This window comes from Salvelinus alpinus, unplaced genomic scaffold, assembly GCF_045679555.1.
Source record: "Salvelinus alpinus unplaced genomic scaffold, SLU_Salpinus.1 scaffold_45, whole genome shotgun sequence".
In the NCBI taxonomy this organism is placed as follows: domain Eukaryota; kingdom Metazoa; phylum Chordata; class Actinopteri; order Salmoniformes; family Salmonidae; genus Salvelinus; species Salvelinus alpinus.
This window is the reverse complement of record NW_027255986.1, coordinates 314,389-339,497: the sequence shown is the minus strand read 5'-3', so window position 1 is coordinate 339,497 and position 25,109 is coordinate 314,389. Positions and strand designations below refer to the sequence as shown.

At 45.7% G+C, this 25,109-nt stretch overlaps 1 protein-coding gene across 2 annotated transcripts in view; it reads left to right on the top strand.

Annotated features, from left to right (window-relative positions):
* Nucleotides 1-24,819, top strand: part of wdr93 (WD repeat domain 93) — a 72,099-nt gene extending 47,280 nt beyond the window's left edge. For both annotated transcript variants that reach the window (XM_071388614.1, XM_071388613.1), the window contains exons 13-15: nt 10,255-10,411; nt 16,335-16,551; nt 24,450-24,819. In XM_071388614.1, the coding sequence (XP_071244715.1) occupies nt 10,255-10,411; nt 16,335-16,551; nt 24,450-24,540 (465 nt within the window). In that variant the 3' untranslated portion in view covers nt 24,541-24,819. The remainder of the gene's footprint in view (nt 1-10,254; nt 10,412-16,334; nt 16,552-24,449) is intronic.
* The last annotated feature ends 290 nt before the right edge of the window (nt 24,820-25,109 follow it).

Here is a 25,109-nt window from a genome sequence, read left to right as displayed (position 1 = left end):
ACAACGACCATAACACCACGCTGGTCCTCTGGATAAGAAGCCATGCAACAACGACCATAACACCACACTGGTCCTCTGGATAAGAAGCCATGTAACAACGACCATAACACCACACTGGTCCTCTGTGGATAAGAAGCCATGTAACAACGACCATAACACCATACTGGTCCTCTGGATAAGAAGCCATGTAACAACGACCATAACACCACACTGGTCCTCTGGATAAGAAGCCATGTAACAACGACCATAACACCACACTGGTCCTCTGTGGATAAGAAGCCATGTAACAACGACCATAACACCATACTGGTCCTCTGTGGATAAGAAGCCATGTAACAACGACCATAACACCATACTGGTCCTCTGTGGATAAGAAGCCATGCAACAACGACCATAACACCATACTGGTCCTCTGGATAAGAAGCCATGTAACAACGACCATAACACCACACTGGTCCTCTGGATAAGAAGCCATGCAACAACGACCATAACACCATACTGGTCCTCTGGATAAGAAGCCATGCAACAACGACCATAACACCACACTGGTCCTCTGGATAAGAAGCCATGGAACAACGACCATAACACCACACTGGTCCTCTAGATAAGAAGCCATGCAACAACGACCATAACACCACACTGGTCCTCTCTGGATAAGAAGCCATGTAACAACGACCATAACACCACACTGGTCCTCTGGATAAGAAGCCATGTAACAACGACCATAACACCATACTGGTCCTCTGGATAAGAAGCCATGCAACAACGACCATAACACCACACTGGTCCTCTGGATAAGAAGCCATGGAACAACGACCATAACACCACACTGGTCCTCTGGATAAGAAGCCATGTAACAACGACCATAACACCACACTGGTCCTCTGGATAAGAAGCCATGCAACAACGACCATAACACCACACTGGTCCTCTGGATAAGAAGCCATGTAACAACGACCATAACACCACGCTGGGCCTCTGTGGATAAGAAGCCATGTAACAACGACCATAACACCACACTGGTCCTCTGGATAAGAAGCCATGTAACAACGACCATAACACCACACTGGTCCTCTGGATAAGAAGCCATGTAACAACGACCATAACACCACACTGGTCCTCTGGATAAGAAGCCATGTAACAATGACCATAACACCACACTGGTCCTCTGGATAAGAAGCCATGGAACAACGACCATAACACCACACTGGTCCTCTGGATAAGAAGCCATGTAACAACGACCATAACACCACGCTGGTCCTCTGGATAAGAAGCCATGTAACAACGACCATAACACCACACTGGTCCTCTGGATAAGAAGCCATGCAACAACGACCATAACACCACACTGGTCCTCTGGATAAGAAGCCATGTAACAACGACCATAACACCACACTGGTCCTCTGGATAAGAAGCCATGTAACAACGACCATAACACCACACTGGTCCTCTGGATAAGAAGCCATGTAACAACGACCATAACACCACGCTGGTCCTCTGGATAAGAAGCCATGTAACAACGACCATAACACCACACTGGTCCTCTGGATAGGAAGCCATGTAACAACGACCATAACACCACGCTGGGCCTCTGTGGATAAGAAGCCATGTAACAACGACCATAACACCACACTGGTCCTCTGGATAAGAAGCCATGTAACAACGACCATAACACCACGCTGGGCCTCTGTGGATAAGAAGCCATGTAACAACGACCATAACACCACACTGGTCCTCTGGATAAGAAGCCATGCAACAACGACCATAACACCACGCTGGTCCTCTGGATAAGAAGCCATGTAACAACGACCATAACACCACACTGGTCCTCTGGATAAGAAGCCATGTAACAACGACCATAACACCACGCTGGTCCTCTGGATAAGAAGCCATGTAACAACGACCATAACACCACACTGGTCCTCAGGATAAGAAGCCATGTAACAACGACCATAACACCATACTGGTCCTCTGGATAAGAAGCCATGTAACAACGACCATAACACCATTCTGGTCCTCTGGATAAGAAGCCATGTAACAACGACCATAACACCACACTGGTCCTCTGGATAAGAAGCCATGTAACAACGACCATGACACCACGCTGGTCCTCTGGATAAGAAGCCATGTAACAACGACCATAACACCACACTGGTCCTCTGGATAAGAAGCCATGTAACAACGACCATAACACCACGCTGGTCCTCTGGATAAGAAGCCATGTAACAACGACCATAACACCACACTGGTCCTCTGGATAAGAAGCCATGTAACAACGACCATAACACCACACTGGTCCTCTGGATAAGAAGCCATGTAACAACGACCATAACACCACACTGGTCCTCTCTGGATAAGAAGCCATGTAACAACGACCATAACACCACACTGGTCCTCTGGATAAGAAGCCATGTAACAACGACCATAACACCACCCTGGTCCTCTGGATAAGAAGCCATGTAACAACGACCATAACACCACCCTGGTCCTCTGGATAAGAAGCCATGTAACAACGACCATAACACCACACTGGTCCTCTGGATAAGAAGCCATGTAACAACGACCATAACACCACACTGGTCCTCTGGATAAGAAGCCATGTAACAACGACCATAACACCACACTGGTCCTCTGGATAAGAAGCCATGCAACAACGACCATAACACCACACTGGTCCTCTGGATAAGAAGCCATGTAACAACGACCATAACACCACGCTGGTCCTCTGGATAAGAAGCCATGTAACAACGACCATAACACCACGCTGGTCCTCTGGATAAGAAGCCATGTAACAACGACCATAACACCACACTGGTCCTCTGGATAAGAAGCCATGTAACAACGACCATAACACCACGCTGGTCCTCTGGATAAGAAGCCATGCAACAACGACCATAACACCACACTGGTCCTCTGGATAAGAAGCCATGCAACAACGACCATAACACCACACTGGTCCTCTGGATAAGAAGCCATGTAACAACGACCATAACACCACACTGGTCCTCTGGATAAGAAGCCATGCAACAACGACCATAACACCACGCTGGTCCTCTGGATAAGAAGCCATGTAACAACGACCATAACACCACACTGGTCCTCTGGATAAGAAGCCATGTAACAACGACCATAACACCACACTGGTCCTCTGTGGATAAGAAGCCATGTAACAACGACCATAACACCACACTGGTCCTCTGGATAAGAAGCCATGTAACAACGACCATAACACCACACTGGTCCTCTGGATAAGAAGCCATGTAACAACGACCATAACACCACACTGGTCCTCTGGATAAGAAGCCATGTAACAACGACCATAACACCACACTGGTCCTCTGTGGATAAGAAGCCATGTAACAACGACCATAACACCATACTGGTCCTCTGGATAAGAAGCCATGTAACAACGACCATAACACCACACTGGTCCTCTGGATAAGAAGCCATGCAACAACGACCATAACACCACACTGGTCCTCTGGATAAGAAGCCATGTAACAACGACCATAACACCACACTGGTCCTCTGGATAAGAAGCCATGTAACAACGACCATAACACCACACTGGTCCTCTGGATAAGAAGCCATGGAACAACGACCATAACACCACACTGGTCCTCTGGATAAGAAGCCATGTAACAACGACCATAACACCACGCTGGTCCTCTGGATAAGAAGCCATGTAACAACGACCATAACACCACACTGGTCCTCTCTGGATAAGAAGCCATGTAACAACGACCATAACACCACGCTGGTCCTCTGGATAAGAAGCCATGTAACAACGTCCATAACACCACACTGGTCCTCTGGATAAGAAGCCATGTAACAACGACCATAACACCACACTGGTCCTCTGGATAAGAAGCCATGTAACAACCACCATAACACCACGCTGGTCCTCTGGATAAGAAGCCATGTAACAACGACCATAACACCACACTGGTCCTCTGGATAAGAAGCCATGTAACAACGACCATAACACCACGCTGGTCCTCTGGATAAGAAGTCATGTAACAACGACCATAACACCACACTGGTCCTCTGGATAAGAAGCCATGGAACAACGACCATAACACCACACTGGTCCTCTGGATAAGAAGCCATGCAACAACGACCATAACACCACACTGGTCCTCTGGATAAGAAGCCATGTAACAACGACCATAACACCACACTGGTCCTCTGGATAAGAAGCCATGCAACAACGACCATAACACCACACTGGTCCTCTGGATAAGAAGCCATGTAACAACGACCATAACACCACGCTGGTCCTCTGGATAAGAAGCCATGCAACAATGACCATAACACCACACTGGTCCTCTGGATAAGAAGCCATGCAACAACGACCATAACACCACACTGGTCCTCTGGATAAGAAGCCATGTAACAACGACCATAACACCACACTGGTCCTCTGGATAAGAAGCCATGTAACAACGACCATAACACCACACTGGTCCTCTGGATAAGAAGCCATGCAACAACGACCATAACACCACACTGGTCCTCTGGATAAGAAGCCATGCAACAACGACCATAACACCACACTGGTCCTCTGGATAAGAAGCCATGTAACAACGACCATAACACCACGCTGGTCCTCTGGATAAGAAGCCATGTAACAATGACCATAACACCACGCTGGTCCTCTGGATAAGAAGCCATGTAACAACGACCATAACACCACACTGGTCCTCTGGATAAGAAGCCATGTAACAACGACCATAACACCACGCTGGTCCTCTGGATAAGAAGCCATGTAACAACGACCATAACACCATACTGGTCCTCTGGATAAGAAGCCATGTAACAACGACCATAACACCACACTGGTCCTCTGGATAAGAAGCCATGTAACAACGACCATAACACCACACTGGTCCTCTGGATAAGAAGCCATGTAACAACGACCATAACACCACGCTGGTCCTCTGGATAAGAAACCATGTAACAATGACCATAACACCACACTGGTCCTCTGGATAAGAAGCCATGTAACAACGACCATAACACCACACTGGTCCTCTGGATAAGAAGCCATGTAACAACGACCATAACACCACACTGGTCCTCTGTGGATAAGAAGCCATGTAACAACGACCATAACACCACACTGGTCCTCTGGATAAGAAGCCATGTAACAACGACCATAACACCACACTGGTCCTCTGGATAAGAAGCCATGTAACAACGACCATAACACCACACTGGTCCTCTGGATAAGAAGCCATGTAACAACGACCATAACACCACACTGGTCCTCTGGATAAGAAGCCATGTAACAATGACCATAACACCACACTGGTCCTCTGGATAAGAAGCCATGTAACAACGACCATAACACCACACTGGTCCTCTGGATAAGAAGCCATGTAACAACGACCATAACACCACACTGGTCCTCTGTGGATAAGAAGCCATGTAACAACGACCATAACACCACACTGGTCCTCTGGATAAGAAGCCATGTAACAACGACCATAACACCACACTGGTCCTCTGTGGATAAGAAGCCATGTAACAACGACCATAACACCACACTGGTCCTCTGGATAAGAAGCCATGTAACAACGACCATAACACCACACTGGTCCTCTGTGGATAAGAAGCCATGTAACAACGACCATAACACCACACTGGTCCTCTGGATAAGAAGCCATGTAACAACGACCATAACACCACACTGGTCCTCTGGATAAGAAGCCATGTAACAACGACCATAACACCACACTGGTCCTCTGGATAAGAAGCCATGTAACAACGACCATAACACCACGCTGGTCCTCTGGATAAGAAGCCATGTAACAACGACCATAACACCACACTGGTCCTCTGGATAAGAAGCCATGTAACAACGACCATAACACCACACTGGTCCTCTGGATAAGAAGCCATGTAACAACGACCATAACACCACACTGGTCCTCTGGATAAGAAGCCATGTAACAACGACCATAACACCACACTGGTCCTCTGGATAAGAAGCCATGCAACAACGACCATAACACCACACTGGTCCTCTGGATAAGAAGCCATGTAACAACGACCATAACACCACACTGGTCCTCTGGATAAGAAGCCATGTAACAACGACCATAACACCACACTGGTCCTCTGGATAAGAAGCCATGTAACAACGACCATAACACCACACTGGTCCTCTGGATAAGAAGCCATGCAACAACGACCATAACACCACACTGGTCCTCTGGATAAGAAGCCATGTAACAACGACCATAACACCACACTGGTCCCCTGGATAAGAAGCCATGTAACAACGACCATAACACCACGCTGGTCCTCTCTGGATAAGAAGCCATGTAACAACGACCATAACACCACACTGGTACTCTGGATAAGAAGCCATGTAACAACGACCATAACACCACGCTGGTCCTCTGGATAAGAAGCCATGTAACAACGACCATAACACCACACTGGTCCTCTGGATAAGAAGCCATGTAACAACGACCATAACACCACGCTGGTCCTCTGGATAAGAAGCCATGTAACAACGACCATAACACCACACTGGTCCTCTGGATAAGAAGCCATGTAACAACGACCATAACACCACACTGGTCCTCTGTGGATAAGAAGCCATGTAACAACGACCATAACACCACACTGGTCCTCTGTGGATAAGAAGCCATGTAACAACGACCATAACACCACACTGGTCCTCTGTGGATAAGAAGCCATGTAACAACGACCATAACACCACACTGGTCCTCTGGATAAGAAGCCATGTAACAACGACCATAACACCACACTGGTCCTCTGGATAAGAAGCCATGTAACAACGACCATAACACCACGCTGGTCCTCTGGATAAGAAGCCATGTAACAACGACCATAACACCACACTGGTCCTCTGGATAAGAAGCCATGTAACAACGACCATAACACCACGCTGGTCATCTGTGGATAAGAAGCCATGTAACAACGACCATAACACCACACTGGTCCTCTGGATAAGAAGCCATGGAACAACGACCATAACACCACGCTGGTCCTCTGGATAAGAAGCCATGTAACAACGACCATAACACCACACTGGTCCTCTGGATAAGAAGCCATGCAACAACGACCATAACACCACACTGGTCGTCTGGATAAGAAGCCATGCAACAACGACCATAACACCACACTGGTCCTCTGGATAAGAAGCCATGCAACAACGACCATAACACCACACTGGTCCTCTGGATAAGAAGCCATGTAACAACGACCATAACACCACACTGGTCCTCTGGATAAGAAGCCATGCAACAACGACCATAACACCACACTGGTCCTCTCTGGATAAGAAGCCATGCAACAACGACCATAACACCACACTGGTCCTCTGGATAAGAAGCCATGTAACAACGACCATAACACCACACTAGTCCTCTCTGGATAAGAAGCCATGTAACAACGACCATAACACCACGCTGGTCCTCTGGATAAGAAGCCATGTAACAACGACCATAACACCACACTGGTCCTCTGGATAAGAAGCCATGTAACAACGACCATAACACCACGCTGGTCCTCTGGATAAGAATCCATGTAACAACGACCATAACACCACACTGGTCCTCTGGATAGGAAGCCATGTAACAACGACCATAACACCACGCTGGGCCTCTGTGGATAAGAAGCCATGTAACAACGACCATAACACCACACTGGTCCTCTGGATAAGAAGCCATGTAACAACGACCATAACACCACGCTGGGCCTCTGTGGATAAGAAGCCATGTAACAACGACCATAACACCACACTGGTCCTCTGGATAAGAAGCCATGCAACAACGACCATAACACCACGCTGGTCCTCTGGATAAGAAGCCATGTAACAACGACCATAACACCACACTGGTCCTCTGGATAAGAAGCCATGCAACAACGACCATAACACCACACTGGTCCTCTGGATAAGAAGCCATGCAACAACGACCATAACACCATACTGGTCCTCTGGATAAGAAGCCATGTAACAACGACCATAACACCACACTGGTCCTCTGGATAAGAAGCCATGCAACAACGACCATAACACCACACTGGTCCTCTGGATAAGAAGCCATGCAACAACGACCATAACACCATACTGGTCCTCTGGATAAGAAGCCATGTAACAACGACCATAACACCACACTGGTCCTCTGGATAAGAAGCCATGCAACAACGACCATAACACCACACTGGTCCTCTGGATAAGAAGCCATGTAACAACGACCATAACACCACACTGGTCCTCTGGATAAGAAGCCATGCAACAACGACCATAACACCATACTGGTCCTCTGGATAAGAAGCCATGTAACAACGACCATAACACCACACTGGTCCTCTGGATAAGAAGCCATGTAACAACGACCATAACACCACACTGGTCCTCTGTGGATAAGAAGCCATGTAACAACGACCATAACACCACACTGGTCCTCTGGATAAGAAGCCATGCAACAACGACCATAACACCATACTGGTCCTCTGGATAAGAAGCCATGCAACAACGACCATAACACCACACTGGTCCTCTGGATAAGAAGCCATGTAACAACGACCATAACACCACACTGGTCCTCTGGATAAGAAGCCATGCAACAACGACCATAACACCACACTGGTCCTCTCTGGATAAGAAGCCATGCAACAACGACCATAACACCACACTGGTCCTCTGGATAAGAAGCCATGTAACAACGACCATAACACCACGCTGGTCCTCTGGATAAGAAGCCATGCAACAACGACCATAACACCACACTGGTCCTCTGGATAAGAAGCCATGCAACAATGACCATAACACCACACTGGTCCTCTGGATAAGAAGCCATGTAACAACGACCATAACACCACACTGGTCCTCTGGATAAGAAGCCATGTAACAACGACCATAACACCACACTGGTCCTCTGGATAAGAAGCCATGCAACAATGACCATAACACCACACTGGTCCTCTGGATAAGAAGCCATGCAACAACGACCATAACACCACACTGGTCCTCTGGATAAGAAGCCATGTAACAACGACCATAACACCACACTGGTCCTCTGGATAAGAAGCCATGCAACAACGACCATAACACCACACTGGTCCTCTGGATAAGAAGCCATGTAACAACGACCATAACACCACACTGGTCCTCTCTGGATAAGAAGCCATGTAACAACGACCATAACACCACACTGGTCCTCTGGATAAGAAGCCATGCAACAATGACCATAACACCATACTGGTCCTCTGGATAAGAAGCCATGCAACAACGACCATAACACCACACTGGTCCTCTGGATAAGAAGCCATGTAACAACGACCATAACACCACACTGGTCCTCTGGATAAGAAGCCATGCAACAACGACCATAACACCATACTGGTCCTCTGGATAAGAAGCCATGTAACAACGACCATAACACCACGCTGGTCCTCTGGATAAGAAGCCATGTAACAACGACCATAACACCACACTGGTCCTCTGGATAAGAAGCCATGTAACAACGACCATAACACCACACTGGTCCTCTGGATAAGAAGCCATGTAACAACGACCATAACACCACACTGGTCCTCTGGATAAGAAGCCATGTAACAACGACCATAACACCACACTGGTCCTCTGGATAAGAAGCCATGTAACAACGACCATAACACCACGCTGGTCCTCTGGATAAGAAGCCATGTAACAACGACCATAACGTCCCTGGTTAACAGGCTCTGATCATGTTTCCTGATTGTCCCTGGTTAACAGGCTCTGATCATGTTTCCTGATGGTCCCTGGTTAACAGGCTCTGATCATGTTTCCTGATGGTCCCTGGTTAACAGGCTCTGATCATGTTTCCTGATGGTCCCTGGTTAACAGGCCCTGATCATGTTTCCTGATGGTCCCTGGTTAACAGGCTCTGATCATGTTTCTGATGGTCCCTGGTTAACAGGCTCTGATCATGTTTCTGATGGTCCCTGGTTAACAGGTTCTGATCATGTTTCTGATGGTTCCTGGTTAACAGGCTCTGATCATGTTCCTGATGGTCCCTGGTTAACAGGTTCTGATCATGTTTCTGATGGTCCCTGGTTAACAGGTTCTGATGGTCCCTGGTTAACAGGTGCTGATCATGTTCCTGATGGTTCCTGGTTAACAGGTGCTGATCATGTTCCTGATGGTTCCTGGTTAACAGGTTCTGATCATGTTTCTGATGGTCCCTGGTTAACAGGTTCTGATCATGTTTCCTGATGGTCCCTGGTTAACAGGTGCTGATCATGCAGAGGAATGGGAAGATCTTCCTCCAAGACATGGTAGATAGGAGAGTAGTGTGCTGCTTCTCCCTCCCAGACACTCATCTCCTGGCCAGTCCCTGGAGTCCTGTGTTTCTACTGGACCCCACGCAGCAGTCTCTGCTCATACCAGGTACCGGAACGTCTTGCAAGACAAAAAAGATAAACATTTAATTTCATACTCTGCTTAGATTTATATGACATGGACCAATTACACTAAACCGACGTTTGTGTTGCATGGTTCTGAAGCCTCTGTTCATAAGAAGTACTGGAACAATGGGCAATAGTGTATCTTGAAAGGCATATTTTATAAATATTTTATTCTAGATTATTTCTGGATTTAGTTTAGTGCTAGATTGAGGATGACAACGTTTAAGACAACATGATTCTAATATCCCAGAACTCTTTGCAACAATATGATCAGTTATGGTAGTTGGTAATGTTGCTGGTAGTTAGTAATGTTGCTGGTAGTTAGTAATGTTGCTGGTAGTTAGTAATGGCACTGGTAGTTAGTAATGTTGCTGGTAGTTAGTAATGGCACTGGTAGTTAGTAATGGCTCTGGTAGTTAGTAATGTTGCTGGTAGTTAGTAATGGTGCTGGTAGTTAGTAATGTTGCTGGTAGTTAATAATGTTGCTGGTAGATAGTAATGGCGCTGGTAGTTAGTAATGGCACTGGTAGTTAGTAAAGTTGCTGGTTGTTTTTAATGTTGCTGGTAGTTTTTAATGTTGCTGGTAGTTAGTAATGTTGCTGGTAGTTAGTAATGTTGCTGGTAGTTAGTAATGTTGCTGGTAGTTAGTAATGTTGCTGGTAGTTAGTAATGTTGCTGGTAGTTAGTAATGTTGCTGGTAGTTAGTAATGTTGCTGGTAGATAGTAATGTTGCTGGTAGTTAGTAATGTTACTGGTAGTTAGTAATGTTGCTGGTAGTTAGTAATGGTGCTGGTAGTTAGTAATGGCACTGGTAGTTAGTAATATTGCTGGTAGTTAGTAATGGTGCTGGTAGTTAGTAATGTTGCTGGTAGTTAGTCATGTTGCTGGTAGTTAGTAATGTTGCTGGTAGTTAGTAATGTTGCCGGTAGATAGTAATATTGCTGGTAGTTAGTAATGGCACTGGTAGTTAGTAATGTTGCTGATAGTTAGTAATGTTGCTGGTAGTTAGTAATGTTGCTGGTAGTTAGTAATGTTGCTGGTAGTTAATAATGTTGCTGGTAGTTAATAATGTTGCTGGTAGTTTTTAATGTTGCTGGTAGATAGTAACGTCTCTGGTAGATAGTAATGTTGCTGGTAGTTAGTAATGTTGCTGGTAGTTAGTAATGGTGCTGGTAGTTAGTAATGGCTCTGGTAGATAGTAATATTGCTGGTAGTTAGTAATATTGCTGGTAGTTAGTAATGTTGCTGGTAGTTAGTAATGTTGCTGGTAGTTAGTAATGTTGCCGGTAGATAGTAATATTGCTGGTAGTTAGTAATGGCACTGGTAGTTAGTAATGTTGCTGATAGTTAGTAATGTTGCTGGTAGTTAGTAATGTTGCTGGTAGTTAGTAATGTTGCTGGTAGTTAATAATGTTGCTGGTAGTTAATAATGTTGCTGGTAGTTTTTAATGTTGCTGGTAGATAGTAACGTCTCTGGTAGATAGTAATGTTGCTGGTAGTTAGTAATGTTGCTGGTAGTTAGTAATGGTGCTGGTAGTTAGTAATGGCTCTGGTAGATAGTAATATTGCTGGTAGTTAGTAATGTTGCTGGTAGTTAGTAATGTTGCTGGTAGTTAATAATGTTGCTGGTAGTTAGTAATATTGCTGGTAGTTAGTCATGTTGCTGGTAGTTAGTAATGTTGCTGGTAGTTAGTAATGTTGCCGGTAGATAGTAATATTGCTGGTAGTTAGTAATGGCACTGGTAGTTAGTAATGTTGCTGATAGTTAGTAATGTTGCTGGTAGTTAGTAATGTTGCTGGTAGTTAGTAATGTTGCTGGTAGTTAATAATGTTGCTGGTAGTTAATAATGTTGCTGGTAGTTTTTAATGTTGCTGGTAGATAGTAACGTCTCTGGTAGATAGTAATGGTGCTGGTAGTTAGTAATGGCTCTGGTAGATAGTAATATTGCTGGTAGTTAGTAATGTTGCTGGTAGTTAGTAATGTTGCTGGTAGTTAATAATGTTGCTGGTAGTTAGTAATATTGCTGGTAGTTAGTAATGTTGCTGGTAGTTAGTAATGTTGCTGGTAGTTAGTAATGTTGCTGGTAGTTAATAATGTTGCTGGTAGTTAATAATGTTGCTGGTAGTTTTTAATGTTGCTGGTAGATAGTAACGTCTCTGGTAGATAGTAATGTTGCTGGTAGTTAGTAATGTTGCTGGTAGTTAGTAATGGTGCTGGTAGTTAGTAATGGCTCTGGTAGATAGTAATATTGCTGGTAGTTAGTAATGTTGCTGGTAGTTAGTAATGTTGCTGGTAGTTAATAATGTTGCTGGTAGTTAGTAATATTGCTGGTAGTTAGTAATGTTGCTGGTAGTTAGTAATGTTGCTGGTAGTTAGTAATGTTGCTGGTAGTTAGTAATGGCGCTGGTAGTTAGTAATGGCACTGGTAGTTAGTAATGTTGCTGGTAGTTAGTAATGGTGCTGGTCGTTAATAATGTTGCTGGTAGTTAGTAATGTTGCTGGTAGTTAGTAATGTTGCTGGTAGTTAGTAATGTTGCTGGTTGATAGTAATGTTGCTGGTAGTTAGTAATGGTGCTGGTAGATAGTAATGTTACTGGTAGTTAGTAATGTTACTGGTAGTTAGTAATGTTACTGGTAGATAGTAATGTTACTGGTAGATAGTAATGTTACTGGTAGATAGTAATGTTGCTGGTAGTTAGTAATGTTGCTGGTAGTTAGTAATGTTGCTGGTAGTTAGTAATGTTGCTGGTAGTTAGTAATGTTGCTGGCAGTTAGTAATGTTGCTGGTAGATAGTAATGTTGCTGGTAGTTAGTAATGTTGCTGGTAGTTAGTAATGCTGCTGGTAGTTAATAATGTTGCTGGGAGTTAGTAAAGTTGCTGGTAGTTTTTAATGTTGCTGGTAGTTAGTAATGTTGCTGGTTGATAGTAATGTTGCTGGTAGTTAGTAATGTTGCTGGGAGTTAGTAAAGTTGCTGGTAGTTTTTAATGTTGCTGGTAGTTTTTAATGTTGCTGGTAGTTAGTAATGTTGCTGGTAGTTAGTAATGTTGCTGGTAGTTAGTAATGTTGCTGGTAGTTAATAATGTTGCTGGTAGTTAGTAATGTTGCTGGTAGTTAGTAATGTTGCTGGTAGTTAGTAATGTTGCTGGTAGATAGTAATGTTGCTGGTAGTTAGTAATGTTGCTGGTAGTTAGTAATGTTGCTGGTAGTTTTTAATGTTGCTGGTAGTTTTTAATGTTGCTGGTAGTTAGTAATGTTGCTGGTAGTTTTTAATGTTGCTGGTAGATAGTAATGTTGCCGGTAGTTTTTAATGTTGCTGGTAGTTAGTAATGTTGCTGGTAGTTAATAATGTTGCTGGTAGTTTGTAACGGCTCTGGTAGATAGTAACGGCTCTGGTAGATAGTAACGGCTCTGGTAGATAGTAACGGCTCTGGTAGATAGTAACGGCTCTGGTAGATAGTAACGGCTCTGGTAGATAGTAACGGCTCTGGTAGATAGTAACGTTGCTGGTAGATAGTAACGGCTCTGGTAGATAGTAACGGCTCTGGTAGATAGTAACGTTGCTGGTAGATAGTAACGGCTCTGGTAGATAGTAACGGCTCTGGTAGATAGTAACGGCTCTGGTAGATAGTAACGACTCTGGTAGATAGTAACGGCTCTGGTAGATAGTAACGGCTCTGGTAGATAGTAACGGCTCTGGTAGATAGTAACGGCGCTGGTAGATAGTAACGGCTCTGGTAGATAGTAACGGTGCTGGTAGATAGTAACGGCTCTGGTAGATAGTAACGGCTCTGGTAGATAGTAACGGCTCTGGTAGATAGTAACGGCTCTGGTAGATAGTAACGGCTCTGGTAGATAGTAACGGCGCTGGTAGATAGTAACGGCGCTGGTAGATAGTAACGGCTCTGGTAGATAGTAACGGCTCTGGTAGATAGTAACGGCTCTGGTAGATAGTAACGGCTCTGGTAGATAGTAACGGCTCTGGTAGATAGTAACGGCTCTGGTAGATAGTAACGGCGCTGGTAGATAGTAACGGCTCTGGTAGATAGTAACGGCGCTGGTAGATAGTAACGACTCTGGTAGATAGTAACGGCTCTGGTAGATAGTAACGGCGCTGGTAGATAGTAACGGCGCTGGTAGATAGTAACGGCTCTGGTAGATAGTAACGACTCTGGTAGATAGTAACGGCTCTGGTAGATAGTAACGGCTCTGGTAGATAGTAACGGCGCTGGTAGATAGTAACGGCGCTGGTAGATAGTAACGGCTCTGGTAGATAGTAACGACTCTGGTAGATAGTAACGACTCTGGTAGATAGTAACGGCTCTGGTAGATAGTAACGGCGCTGGTAGATAGTAACGGCTCTGGTAGATAGTAACGGCGCTGGTAGATAGTAACGGCTCTGGTAGATAGTAACGACTCTGGTAGATAGTAACGGCTCTGGTAGATAGTAACGACTCTGGTAGATAGTAACGGCTCTGGTAGATAGTAACGACTCTGGCCCAGCTACTAGGAGTGCTTGGGTTTTGTTCTTACTTTACCTCACGTCTTTACCTCATGGTTCTAAATCAACACACCTGATGTCATGAAAAACCATCTGGCCTTAATGGCGATATGTGCTCTTAAATCTCCACCGGTACAGAAGAGGACTGGCCCTCTGAGCCCGGTTCCTCTTTACCAGGTACAGCCAGGAGAGGACTGGCCCTCTGAGCCCGGTTCCTCTTTACCAGGTACAGCCAGGAGAGGACTGACCCTCTGAGCCCGGTTCCTCTTTACCAGGTACAGCCAGGAGAGGACTGGCCCTCTGAGCCCGGTTCCTCTCTACCAGGTACAGCCAGGAGAGGACTGGCCCTCTGAGCCCGGTTCCTCTCTACCAGGTACAGCCAGGAGAGGACTGGCCCTCTGAGCCCGGTTCCTCTTTACCAGGTACAGCCAGGAGAGGACTGACCCTCTGAGCCCGGTTCCTCTTTACCAGGTACAGCCAGGAGAGGACTGGCCCTCTGAGCCCGGTTCCTCTCTACCAGGTACAGCCAGGAGAGGACTGGCCCTCTGAGCCCGGTTCCTCTCTACCAGGTACAGCCAGGAGAGGACTGGCCACCCCTCTGAGCCCGGTTCCTCTCTACCAGGTACAGCCAGGAGAGGACTGGCCCTCTGAGCCCGGTTCCTCTCTACTAGGTACAGCCAGGAGAGGACTGGCCACCCCTCTGAGCCCGGTTCCTCTCTACCAGGTACAGCCAGGAGAGGACTGGCCACCCCTCTGAGCCCGGTTCCTCTCTACCAGGTACAGCCAGGAGAGGACTGGCCCTCTGAGCCCGGTTCCTCTCTACTAGGTACAGCCAGGAGAGGACTGGCCACCCCTCTGAGCCCGGTTCCTCTCTTCCAGGCTACATTGCTAGCAGTTTGACAGAGAGCGATCTGGCTGGAGGACGACATTCTATTTGAACATAGGCTTTACCCGCTGTATTGACTGTTTTAATGAGCCATCTTCCAGGCTTTTCTACCTCCGGTGACCAACAACTGATCCCCTCTTTATGGTCTAATATATCTTTTATGGAAAATATTGTTAGTTTACATTTACTGACCTACAGGATATCAACATAGGCTTTAACCGTTATATAAAATAACTCAGTTGTAATGATGGATATTAAGGTTCCTCTTCAGGCTTTAACCGTTCTATAAAATAACTCAGTTGTAATGATGGATATTAAGGTTCCTCTTCAGGCTTTAACTGTTATATAAAATAACTCAGTTGTAATGATGGATATTAAGGTTCCTCTTCAGGCTTTAACTGTTCTATAAAATAACTCAGTTGTAATGATGGATATTAAGCCGTTCCTCTTCAGGCTTTAACCGTTCTATAAAATAACTCAGTTGTAATGATGGATATTTAGCCGTTCCTTCTCCCCCAGGTGATCAGCGTCCCGGTCCTGACAGTGGGGAGGACGGGGAGGACGGGGAGGACGGGGAGGACGGAGGGAGTCGACTCTTTGTGTTCCGCCTCCAAGATGCTGCTGTCGTCAAGCCGTACAGACATGGAGATGTCGGCAGAGCATCATCACCCCAGGGCCAATCAGGGACAGGCGCCTCTAACTTGGAGGAAACATGCAACCTCTATTTCCAACAGAGGTTTGTTTACAGGCTCAGCTCTGTTTAAGAACTGACTTATTTAGCCTTTCTAGATGCAGGAACAACTGTCAGTCCAACTGCTATTACTGTACCTACAGCTAAATGACATTATCACAGAAATATGTTGGCTTTCCAGATCAGTTTGGACTCATCCAGACACGCCTCAAAATGAATCTCTGACTGTTTGTTCCTGATAAACACTAGTTGCTGAAACAGAGTTGATGACATCAGAGTGTGAAACAACCGGTATTTAATACTGTGTTCGGTTCTAAATAAACAGAGTACAAACTAACGGTAGGAAAAGCTCAAACCAAATGTATTCACCCAATGGGTCAGACAGCTGAACAGACAAAAACATATTTACACAAACCACTGGAATTTACCCTTCCTCCTATATTGAGTCTCCTCCTTGCACATCTGGACAGCCAATACATCTCTGTTGCTAGGCAGGACTTCAGTGATGCCTGTTCTCGCTCTCTTCATCTGACCTGACCTCGGTCCATATTCCTCACTCCTCCCCAACTCACGGCCGTCCTGTTGACTCGTCCCAGACTGTGGCCCTCCTCCTTTCCATAGGATACCTGATGTCTAACAATAACATGTTATGACAGAATGTAAACGCTCAGCGTTCCCCTCGCTCCCCCAGTAACATGTTATGACAGAATGTAAACGTTCCCCTCGCTCCCCCAGTAACATGTAATGACAGAATGTAAACGTTCCCCTCGCTCCCCCAGTAACATGTTATGACAGAATGTAAACGTTCCCCTCGCTCCCCCAGTAACATGTAATGACAGAATGTAAACGTTCCCCTCGCTCCCCCAGTAACATGTTATGACAGAATGTAAACGTTCCCCTCGCTCCCCCAGTAACATGTAATGACAGAATGTAAACGTTCCCCTCGCTCCCCCAGTAACATGTAATGACAGAATGTAAACGTTCCCCTCGCTCCCCCAGTAACATGTAATGACAGAATGTAAACGTTCCCCTCGCTCCCCCAGTAACATGTTATGACAGAATGTAAACGTTCCCCTCGCTCCCCCAGTAACATGTTATGACAGAATGTAAACGTTCCCCTCGCTCCCCCAGTAACATGTTATGACAGAATGTAAACGTTCCCCTCGCTCCCCCAGTAACATGTAATGACAGAATGTAAACGTTCCCCTCGCTCCCCCAGTAACATGTAATGACAGAATGTAAACGTTCCCCTCGCTCCCCCAGTAACATTTAATGACAGAATGTAAACGTTCCCCTCGCTCCCCCAGTAACATGTTATGACAGAATGTAAACGTTCCCCTCGCTCCCCCAGTAACATGTAATGACAGAATGTAAACGTTCCCCTCGCTCCCCCAGTAACATGTTATGACAGAATGTAAACGTTCCCCTCGCTCCCCCAGTAACATGTAATGACAGAATGTAAACGTTCCCCTCGCTCCCCCAGTAACATGTAATGACAGAATGTAAACGTTCCCCTCGCTCCCCCAGTAACATGTAATGACAGAATGTAAACGTTCCCCTCGCTCCCCCAGTAACATGTAATGACAGAATGTAAACGTTCCCCTCGCTCCCCCAGTAACATGTTATGACAGAATGTAAACGTTCCCCTCGCTCCCCCAGTAACATGTAATGACAGAATGTAAACGTTCCCCTCGCTCCCCCAGTAACATGTTATGACAGAATGTAAACGTTCCCCTCGCTCCCCCAGTAACATGTTACGACAGAATGTAAACGTTCCCCTCGCTCCCCCAGTAACATGTTATGACAGAATGTAAACGTTCCCCTCGCTCCCCCAGTAACATGTTATGACAGAATGTAAACGTTCCCCTCGCTCCCCCAGTAACATGTAATGACAGAATGTAAACGTTCCCCTCGCTCCCCCAGTAACATGTAATGACAGAATGTAAACGTTCCCCTCGCTCCCCCAGTAACATGTAATGACAGAATGTAAACGTTCCCCTCGCTCCCCCAGTAACATGTTATGACAGAATGTAAACGTTCCCCTCGCTCCCCCAGTAACATGTAATGACAGAATGTAAACGTTCCCCTCGCTCCCCCAGTAACATGTTATGACAGAATGTAAACGTTCCCCTCGCTCCCCCAGTAACATGTTATGACAGAATGTAAACGTTCCCCTCGCTCCCCCAGTAACATGTTATGACAGAATGTAAACGTTCCCCTCGCTCCCCCAGTAACATGTTATGACAGAATGTAAACGTTCCCCTCGCTCCCCCAGTAACATGTTATGACAGAATGTAAACGTTCCCCTCGCTCCCCCAGTAACATGTTATGACAGAATGTAAACGTTCCCCTCGCTCCCCCAGTAACATGTAATGACAGAATGTAAACGTTCCCCTCGCTCCCCCAGTAACATGTAATGACAGAATGTAAACGTTCCCCTCGCTCCCCCAGTAACATGTTATGAGAGAATGTAAACGTTCCCCTCGCTCCCCCAGTAACATGTAATGACAGAATGTAAACGTTCCCCTCGCTCCCCCAGTAACATGTTATGACAGAATGTAAACGTTCCCCTCGCTCCCCCAGTAACATGTAATGACAGAATGTAAACGTTCCCCTCGCTCCCCCAGTAACATGTTATGACAGAATGTAAACGTTCCCCTCGCTCCCCCAGTAACATGTAATGACAGAATGTAAACGTTCCCCTCGCTCCCCCAGTAACATGTAATGACAGAATGTAAACGTTCCCCTCGCTCCCCCAGTAACATGTAATGACAGAATGTAAACGTTCCCCTCGCTCCCCCAGTAACATGTTATGACAGAATGTAAACGTTCCCCTCGCTCCCCCAGTAACATGTAATGACAGAATGTAAACATTCCCCTCGCTCCCCCAGTAACATGTAATGACAGAATGTAAACGTTCCCCTCGCTCCCCCAGTAACATGTTATGACAGAATGTAAACGTTCCCCTCGCTCCCCCAGTAACATGTTATGACAGAATGTAAACGTTCCCCTCGCTCCCCCAGTAACATGTTATGACAGAATGTAAACGTTCCCCTCGCTCCCCCAGTAACATGTAATGACAGAATGTAAACGTTCCCCTCGCTCCCCCAGTAACATGTAATGACAGAATGTAAACGTTCCCCTCGCTCCCCCAGTAACATGTTATGAGAGAATGTAAACGTTCCCCTCGCTCCCCCAGTAACATGTAATGACAGAATGTAAACGTTCCCCTCGCTCCCCCAGTAACATGTTATGACAGAATGTAAACGTTCCCCTCGCTCCCCCAGTAACATGTAATGACAGAATGTAAACGTTCCCCTCGCTCCCCCAGTAACATGTAATGACAGAATGTAAACGTTCCCCTCGCTCCCCCAGTAACATGTAATGACAGAATGTAAACGTTCCCCTCGCTCCCCCAGTAACATGTAATGACAGAATGTAAACGTTCCCCTCGCTCCCCCAGTAACATGTTATGACAGAATGTAAACGTTCCCCTCGCTCCCCCAGTAACATGTAATGACAGAATGTAAACGTTCCCCTCGCTCCCCCAGTAACATGTAATGACAGAATGTAAACGTTCCCCTCGCTCCCCCAGTAACATGTTATGACAGAATGTAAACGTTCCCCTCGCTCCCCCAGTAACATGTAATGACAGAATGTAAACGTTCCCCTCGCTCCCCCAGTAACATGTTATGACAGAATGTAAACGTTCCCCTCGCTCCCCCAGTAACATGTAATGACAGAATGTAAACGTTCCCCTCGCTCCCCCAGTAACATGTTATGACAGAATGTAAACGTTCCCCTCGCTCCCCCAGTAACATGTAATGACAGAATGTAAACGTTCCCCTCGCTCCCCCAGTAACATGTTATGACAGAATGTAAACGTTCCCCTCGCTCCCCCAGTAACATGTAATGACAGAATGTAAACGTTCCCCTCGCTCCCCCAGTAACATGTTATGACAGAATGTAAACGTTCCCCTCGCTCCCCCAGTAACATGTAATGACAGAATGTAAACGTTCCCCTCGCTCCCCCAGTAACATGTTATGACAGAATGTAAACGTTCCCCTCGCTCCCCCAGTAACATGTAATGACAGAATGTAAACGTTCCCCTCGCTCCCCCAGTAACATGTTATGACAGAATGTAAACGTTCCCCTCGCTCCCCCAGTAACATGTAATGACAGAATGTAAACGTTCCCCTCGCTCCCCCAGTAACATGTAATGACAGAATGTAAACGTTCCCCTCGCTCCCCCAGTAACATGTTATGACAGAATGTAAACGTTCCCCTCGCTCCCCCAGTAACATGTAATGACAGAATGTAAACGTTCCCCTCGCTCCCCCAGTAACATGTAATGACAGAATGTAAACGTTCCCCTCGCTCCCCCAGTAACATGTTATGACAGAATGTAAACGTTCCCCTCGCTCCCCCAGTAACATGTAATGACAGAATGTAAACGTTCCCCTCGCTCCCCCAGTAACATGTTATGACAGAATGTAAACGTTCCCCTCGCTCCCCCAGTAACATGTAATGACAGAATGTAAACGTTCCCCTCGCTCCCCCAGTAACATGTAATGACAGAATGTAAACGTTCCCCTCGCTCCCCCAGTAACATGTTATGACAGAATGTAAACGTTCCCCTCGCTCCCCCAGTAACATGTAATGACAGAATGTAAACGTTCCCCTCGCTCCCCCAGTAACATGTTATGACAGAATGTAAACGTTCCCCTCGCTCCCCCAGTAACATGTAATGACAGAATGTAAACGTTCCCCTCGCTCCCCCAGTAACATGTTATGACAGAATGTAAACGTTCCCCTCGCTCCCCCAGTAACATGTAATGACAGAATGTAAACGTTCCCCTCGCTCCCCCAGTAACATGTAATGACAGAATGTAAACGTTCCCCTCGCTCCCCCAGTAACATGTTATGACAGAATGTAAACGTTCCCCTCGCTCCCCCAGTAACATGTAATGACAGAATGTAAACGTTCCCCTCGCTCCCCCAGTAACATGTAATGACAGAATGTAAACGTTCCCCTCGCTCCCCCAGTAACATGTTATGACAGAATGTAAACGTTCCCCTCGCTCCCCCAGTAACATGTAATGACAGAATGTAAACGTTCCCCTCGCTCCCCCAGTAACATGTAATGACAGAATGTAAACGTTCCCCTCGCTCCCCCAGTAACATGTTATGACAGAATGTAAACGTTCCCCTCGCTCCCCCAGTAACATGTAATGACAGAATGTAAACGTTCCCCTCGCTCCCCCAGTAACATGTAATGACAGAATGTAAACGTTCCCCTCGCTCCCCCAGTAACATGTAATGACAGAATGTAAACGTTCCCCTCGCTCCCCCAGTAACATGTTATGACAGAATGTAAACGTTCCCCTCGCTCCCCCAGTAACATGTAATGACAGAATGTAAACGTTCCCCTCGCTCCCCCAGTAACATGTAATGACAGAATGTAAACGTTCCCCTCGCTCCCCCAGTAACATGTTATGACAGAATGTAAACGTTCCCCTCGCTCCCCCAGTAACATGTTATGACAGAATGTAAACGTTCCCCTCGCTCCCCCAGTAACATGTTATGACAGAATGTAAACGTTCCCCTCGCTCCCCCAGTAACATGTAATGACAGAATGTAAACGTTCCCCTCGCTCCCCCAGTAACATGTAATGACAGAATGTAAACGTTCCCCTCGCTCCCCCAGTAACATGTAATGACAGAATGTAAACGTTCCCCTCGCTCCCCCAGTAACATGTCTAAGGATATTTCAAGTTTCGAAGTCAGAACCCATCAACAGTATGTCAGTGGTCTAGTAATAACATCAGGTGGTGACGTCATACAGCATGGAATTGGTCTGATATAACATGAAGCTATGAAAAGCTGTGGCACATCAGGTGCCTGGGGGAATAATCAGAAACTCTTTGATGAACAGAGAGAGCCACACACACTGCTTTTACCAGTATGACTTGGGTCAGTGTTTTTCAAAGCTCCTCGGGGACCCCCAGACATTTCACAATGTTGTTGTAGCCTTGAACTAGCTCAATGATTCACCTAGTCAAGGGCTTGATGATTAGTTGACGAGTTAACTCAATGATTCACCTCGTCAAGGGCTTGATGATTAGTTGACGAGTTAACTCAATGATTCACCTAGTCAAGGGCTTGATGATTAGTTGACGAGTTAACTCAATGATTCACCTCGTCAAGGGCTTGATGATTAGTTGACGAGTTAACTCAATGATTCACCTAGTCAAGGGCTTGGTGATTAGTTGACGAGTTAAATCAATGATTCACCTAGTCAAGGGCTTGATGATTGGTTGACGAGTTAACTCAATGATTCACCTAGTCAAGGGCTTGATGATTAGTTGACGAGTTAACTCAATGATTCACCTAGTCAAGGGCTTGGTGATTAGTTGACGAGTTAACTCAATGATTCACCTAGTCAAGGGCTTGATGATTAGTTGACGAGTTAACTCAATGATTCACCTAGTCAAGGGCTTGATGATTAGTTGACGAGTTAACTCAATGATTCACCTAGTCAAGGGCTTGGTGATTAGTTGACGAGTTAACTCAATGATTCACCTAGTCAAGGGCTTGGTGATTAGTTGACGAGTTAACTCAATGATTCACCTAGTCAAGGGCTTGGTGATTAGTTGACGAGTTAACTCAATGATTCACCTAGTCAAGGGCTTGGTGATTAGTTGACGAGTTAAATCAATGATTCACCTAGTCAAGGGCTTGATGATTGGTTGACGAGTTAACTCAATGATTCATCTAGTCAAGGGCTTGATGATTAGTTGACGAGTTAACTCAATGATTCACCTAGTCAAGGGCTTGGTGATTAGTTGACGAGTTAACTCAATGATTCACCTAGTCAAGGGCTTGATGATTAGTTGACGAGTTAAATCAGCTGTATTAGCTCTGAAATAGTTGAAATACCTGGAATGGCTTCGGGTCTCAAGGAGAGGTTGAAAACGTGTTGGCCTTGGCCTGTTGTATTGTGTGTAATAGTCCTGGGGGTTTTCTACAGTAGCCTGTTGTATTGTGTGTTATAGTACTGGGGGTTTTCTACAGTAGCCTGTTGTATTGTGTGTTATAGTCCTGGGGGTTTTCTACAGTAGCCTGTTGTATTGTGTGTAATAGTCCTGGGGGTTTTCTACAGTAGCCTGTTGTATTGTGTGTTATAGTCCTGGGGGTTTTCTACAGTAGCCTGTTGTATTGTGTGTAACAGTCCTGGGGGTTTCTACAGTAGCCTGTTGTATTGTGTGTAATAGTCCTGGGGGTTTCTACAGTAGCCTGTTGTATTGTGTGTAATAGTCCTGGGGGTTTCTACAGTAGCCTGTTGTATTGTGTGTAACAGTCCTGGGGGTTTCTACAGTAGCCTGTTGTATTGTGTGTAATAGTCCTGGGGGTTTCTACAGTAGCCTGTTGTATTGTGTGTAACAGTCCTGGGGGTTTCTACAGTAGCCTGTTGTATTGTGTGTTATAGTCCTTGGGGTTTTCTACAGTAGCCTGTTGTATTGTGTGTAACAGTCCTGGGGGTTTCTACAGTAGCCTGTTGTATTGTGTGTTATAGTCCTGGGGGTTTCTACAGTAGCCTGTTGTATTGTGTGTAACAGTCCTGGTTCTACAGTAGCCTGTTGTATTCTGTGTTATAGTCCTGGGGGTTTCTACAGTAGCCTGTTGTATTGTGTGTAATAGTCCTGGGGGTTTCTACAGTAGCCTGTTGTATTGTGTGTAACAGTCCTGGTTCTACAGTAGCCTGTTGTATTGTGTGTAACAGTCCTGGGGGTTTTCTACAGTAGTTTATTGTATTGTGTGTTATAGTCCTGGGGGTTTCTACAGTAGCCTGTTGTATTGTGTGTAATAGTCCTGGGTTTTCTACAGTAGTCTATTGTATATAACTGTTCTGGCTGTGTGTGTTTGTCTGTATTGTGTTTCAGGGTTGAATCTGTGGAGGAGAGAAACAAAGTCATGACTGAGACATGGAACCTGCTCCAAGAGCATGCCGCCATGGTGCTCTTACAGAACTGACATCACGCTGTTACCATCTTACAGAACCAACAACCTGTTACCATCTTACAGAACTGACAACACGCTGTTACCATCTTACAGAACTGACAACACGCTGTTACCATCTTACAGAACTGACATCACGCTGTTACCATCTTACAGAACTGACAACACCCTGTTACCATCTTACAGAACTGACATCACGCTGTTACCATCTTACAGAACTGACATCACGCTGTTACCATCTTACAGAACTGACAACACCCTGTTACCATCTTACAGAACTGACATCACGCTGTTACCATCTTACAGAACTGTCATCACGCTGTTACCATCTTACAGTACTGACAACACCCTGTTACCATCTTACAGAACTGACAACACCCTGTTACCATCTTACAGAACTGACATCACGCTGTTACCATCTTACAGAACTGACATCACGCTGTTACCATCTTACAGAACTGACAACACCCTGTTACCATCTTACAGAACTGACATCACGCTGTTACCATCTTACAGAACCAACAACCTGTTACCATCTTACAGAACCAACAACCTGTTACCATCTTACAGAACCAACAACCTGT